We start from the raw sequence: 4,066 nt of genomic DNA on the forward strand, positions 1-4,066 counted from the left end.
TAGGTTTTATAATCAATTTAGGGGCCTGTTGCAACTCTTTTAAGGCAATCATTTCTTGGGAAGTCAAATTTCTGTCCCCATGGAGAGGAGAAAGCCTCAATTTCCATAATTCCTGTTCCACTGTGTCCAAAAACACCTTAACATTTCGATTTTGTGTTAATGGTGGCATATAGATGGATTTGAGGCGAAGATTGGTGTTTTGTGGGGGTGGGGGTATGAGCAGAGGGTTATCTTGCTGACTAGTCTGGGGAGGAGACAGATATTCTTCCACAGAGATATCATCATAATATTCCATGGTCATAGAATGATCCACCGATACTTGTTCTTGCATTAAGGATTCTAAAGCTGCTAAAGTTTCTCTCTCACTTAATGTGAGAGGAGTATATCCCTGCAGTTGTTCAGTAGGTTGTTGAGGAGATTGTCCATAAGATAATTTCAACAATACTTTCCTCAAGAACAGATATATATCCTTATAGATTTCAAAGATGTCACCAGAGGTGGTTGGGGAAAAAGACAGTCCACGTCTGAGTAATGAAACATGCCTATCCTGCAACTGGAAGACTGAAAGATTTATTATATTCCTGCCAGTCTCCCCATCTCCAGGTTTCACTTTCTCTGATTGCCACTCCTGGTCACTCTGGCTGATACCTCCTCGTCCATCTGTTCGTCTTTGTCCTCCTGCTCTGTCCCCCTCCCCCCTACATTTTTCCACTCTCCTCGTCCTCCTCTCCCTCCTTTGCCTCGTCCTCTTCCTCTTCCTCTTCTGTTCCTCCCTCTCCCTCTCCTGGGGGTATTGCCCTCTTCTAAAAAAGTTACTGACTTTCTACTGCCTAGGGAGCCATCTGTATCAATACTTGATGGCTCCAAGCTTTCAAGCCCAGAGGAGCCACAGGGATAATATATGATCATTATAGGGAGTACCATGATAATTCCTTAAGGGGAACAGTGGTGAAGGGATTATATAAATTAAAAATATCTGGGAGGAGGGGGGACTTTGATGAGGTTCTCTATTGCAAGGAAGCAATGTGGATCTTTAAATTAGGTACAGTGACCCCCCTAGGTCTAAATGCGGAACTAGATTTATCCCCGTTCCTGAGACATAATAGATATAGATAGTTTTGGAATAAATCTTAGGTAAATTTGCTGTAAAGTGCATATTGAGGGGTAATGCATGCAGTGTGTATGGTGCCGCAGTGATTGTTGTACTATGCCACTAATAGATACGGAATTCCGCCTTGCCCTACTGTCCCATTCGGAAATATATTTAATATGCACGCATTAGCGTTGGTAAAAATCTTTATGTACATGGACTTGCTCTGAATGATCAAAAAAATATATATATCTATCTTTATAATGGCAATGATACCTTGAGGAAACTCCCGCTGGAAGCTATGTCCATTATAACAATAGGAACTGCTTTATTTGTACTTGTGACCCAGTGCAGCCTCCGTATGAACTAACGGGCAAAGTTTATTAGTCGCTATGGTAACATAATAGGAGGAGCTACGGGACTGTTTTTAAGCGAATGCAAAGGCTGTATAGGCCACACCCTGATGAAACGCCCAAAGTGGGCGTGAAACGCGTCGGTGGGCGGAGCCTTGTCTGGCGGAGTGGTTGCATACCAGTGACATCACTTCTGGCGGCCGCCTCCATCCTGTATCCAGTACCAGCGTGGCTGGCGTGGTCCGCGTGTTGTTTATACACGCAATGGAGTCATCTATTCCGGTGATCTGTGCGGATACTGGAGCTACCATGTACATGGCCTCAATACACTGAACGGAACAAGCGGTACTGAATATACGGAAAAGGAACCAGTGCACGGGTGAGACCCATCCATACTTTTTAAAGGCATTACACCCAAGGTTGTGAGGTGATAAGATATCCGGAGATCTGATTCATTATAGCGGAACTTATCAATTGAGAATTGGACATCATATTCTCCACCAGTGGGGGCCCCCGTTATACAATTGGACATGGTGGCAGGTTGGAAGGTGAATGTGTGCGCGGGCGATTGTGAGGTGAATATTTAGCCTTCAGGCTTAAACTCATGATTGTTGATCTGTATTTAAGGCACAGGTTGTGGACCACTCATGCATGATACAGGCTCCGCATGTTTTGGTTTTTAAATATGGGGAGGGTATTGAGACTATTCGAGGGACTATTTAAGGGATTGTGCTTTGTATTGTAGTGTATCTTATTGTAATAAACTCATTTTTGCATATTGGTATAATTATGGTGGCCTCATAACCTTTCTTTACTAAATAGCTATATATCTAATTATCTTTGGGTTGGCCCCACCCTATATCACACGGGGACATCAACCAATATACAAGGCACCATTACCGCTCTATTTAATTAATTATGTAGTTGGGTATTATACTCAACTGGCACATTCCTCTACTGCGTCTTCTGCTGCATTCTGTGCTATTGCTAGAACTCACGCTATTTCCGGTGCTGCTGTTTCTGTACTCTTTCCTCTTGTCCATTTGCTGCCGAGTTTTTGCGATTGTTGCTTCTCCCGTCTTTACTGGGTCCTCTTGTACACCAATTCTGGGGTCAACCGTGGCTGCTGGAACTGCAAAAATGTATTTCATTTACTGAATTTTGTTTCTTTTGTCTCCAGCGATTCCAGCCGCCTTTCCTTATGATAAAAACATTACAGAGAACGTCAAGTCTTACCTGTCTAGTAATTGGCTGACCAGATTTGTTCCATCAGTGTACACCCTGGTATTTGCTGTGTCTTTACCTGAAAACGTCTTGGCGATTATCATGTTTGTATTTATAACAAAAATCAGCAGCCCGGCAGTGGTGTATATGCTGAACCTGGCGGTTGCCGATGTCCTCTTCGTTACTGTGCTGCCTCTCAACATTGCTTACCGCTTCTCTGGGAACAGCTGGCGCCTTGGAGATGGAATGTGTCGCTTGGTCACTGCAGCATTTTACTGCAACATGTATTGCTCCATCCTCCTCATGACAAGCATCAGTGTGGACAGGTTCCTGGCTGTGGTGTATCCTCTGCCTTCTCTTTCCTGGCGCACAAAGAAAAGAGCCTGGCTGGTTTGCTTCTTTATGTGGGCCATATCAATAGCCAGCACTCTACCTCTTCTTATAAAACAGCAAACTCAATACATACCTGAACTGGATATGACAACATGCCATGATGTTCTGGACCTGAAACATCTCCAGAACTTCTATCTGTATTATTTTACCACCTTTTCAGCAGTCTTGTTCTTCTTGCCATTGGTTATTACCACCACTTGTTACATCGGTATTATACGAAGACTACGCACCAAAAATATTGAGAATTCTTGTAAGAAGTCCAGAGCAGTGCTCCTGTCCATTGTAGTGCTTACAACATACCTGGTCTGCTTTGCTCCAACCAACATCATCCTTGTTATTCATTATTTGCACTTTATTAATGGATCTGATGAGTCGTTGTACATTGCCTATATGTTGTGTGTGTGCATCAGCAGCATCAGCTGCTGCCTGGATCCCCTTATCTATTATTTTGCTTCTTCGAGGTGCCAGAAGTATATCTATAGTTTGCTGTGCTGCAGGAAAGTGGATACACAGGAAACAACAACAACACACACTGGAAGCAAGAAACCTACAACAGAAAACACATCCACTGCATGAAACAAGTCTAATACACCTGGATGGAAAAAGTTGTTAGGCAGTCCACCATCTCCCACTGGATAACTTTAAGAACTTATCTGGACATTTTAAAATAGTTTTACCAAATATGTTAACGTGATGAGTAGTGTTGGGCGAACAGTGTTCGCCACTGTTCGGGTTCTGCAGAACATCACCCTGTTCGGGTGATGTTCGAGTTCGGCCGAACACCTGATGGTGTTCGGCCTTTTAGTTCGGGTTCGCCCGAACTGCTCAGTGCCCGGCCGAACAGGGCCCTGTTCGGCCGAATACGGCCCCTCTATGGGGTCGCAGGCATAAGGGGGGAGCATGCCCCGATCGCGGGGGGGGGGGTCGGAAATTCCCCCCACCCCCTCCGCTAGCGCTCCCCCCTCTGCCCGCTTCCCCATAAAAAAATTTGCGTAAAGTTAAATAG

At 44.4% G+C, this 4,066-nt stretch overlaps 1 protein-coding gene across 1 annotated transcript; it reads left to right on the top strand.

Annotated features, from left to right (window-relative positions):
- Window positions 1-651: 651 nt before the first annotated feature.
- LOC137540315 (proteinase-activated receptor 1-like) lies at window positions 652-3,636 on the top strand (the record flags this gene model as incomplete). Its single annotated transcript, XM_068261829.1, has 2 exons — window positions 652-702; window positions 2,656-3,636. Coding segments are annotated over 2 exons (1,032 nt in total), but the record flags the coding sequence as incomplete, so codon positions are not given.
- Window positions 3,637-4,066: the final 430 nt, after the last annotated feature.

This window comes from Hyperolius riggenbachi, chromosome 1 (assembly GCF_040937935.1).
Source record: "Hyperolius riggenbachi isolate aHypRig1 chromosome 1, aHypRig1.pri, whole genome shotgun sequence".
In the NCBI taxonomy this organism is placed as follows: domain Eukaryota; kingdom Metazoa; phylum Chordata; class Amphibia; order Anura; family Hyperoliidae; genus Hyperolius; species Hyperolius riggenbachi.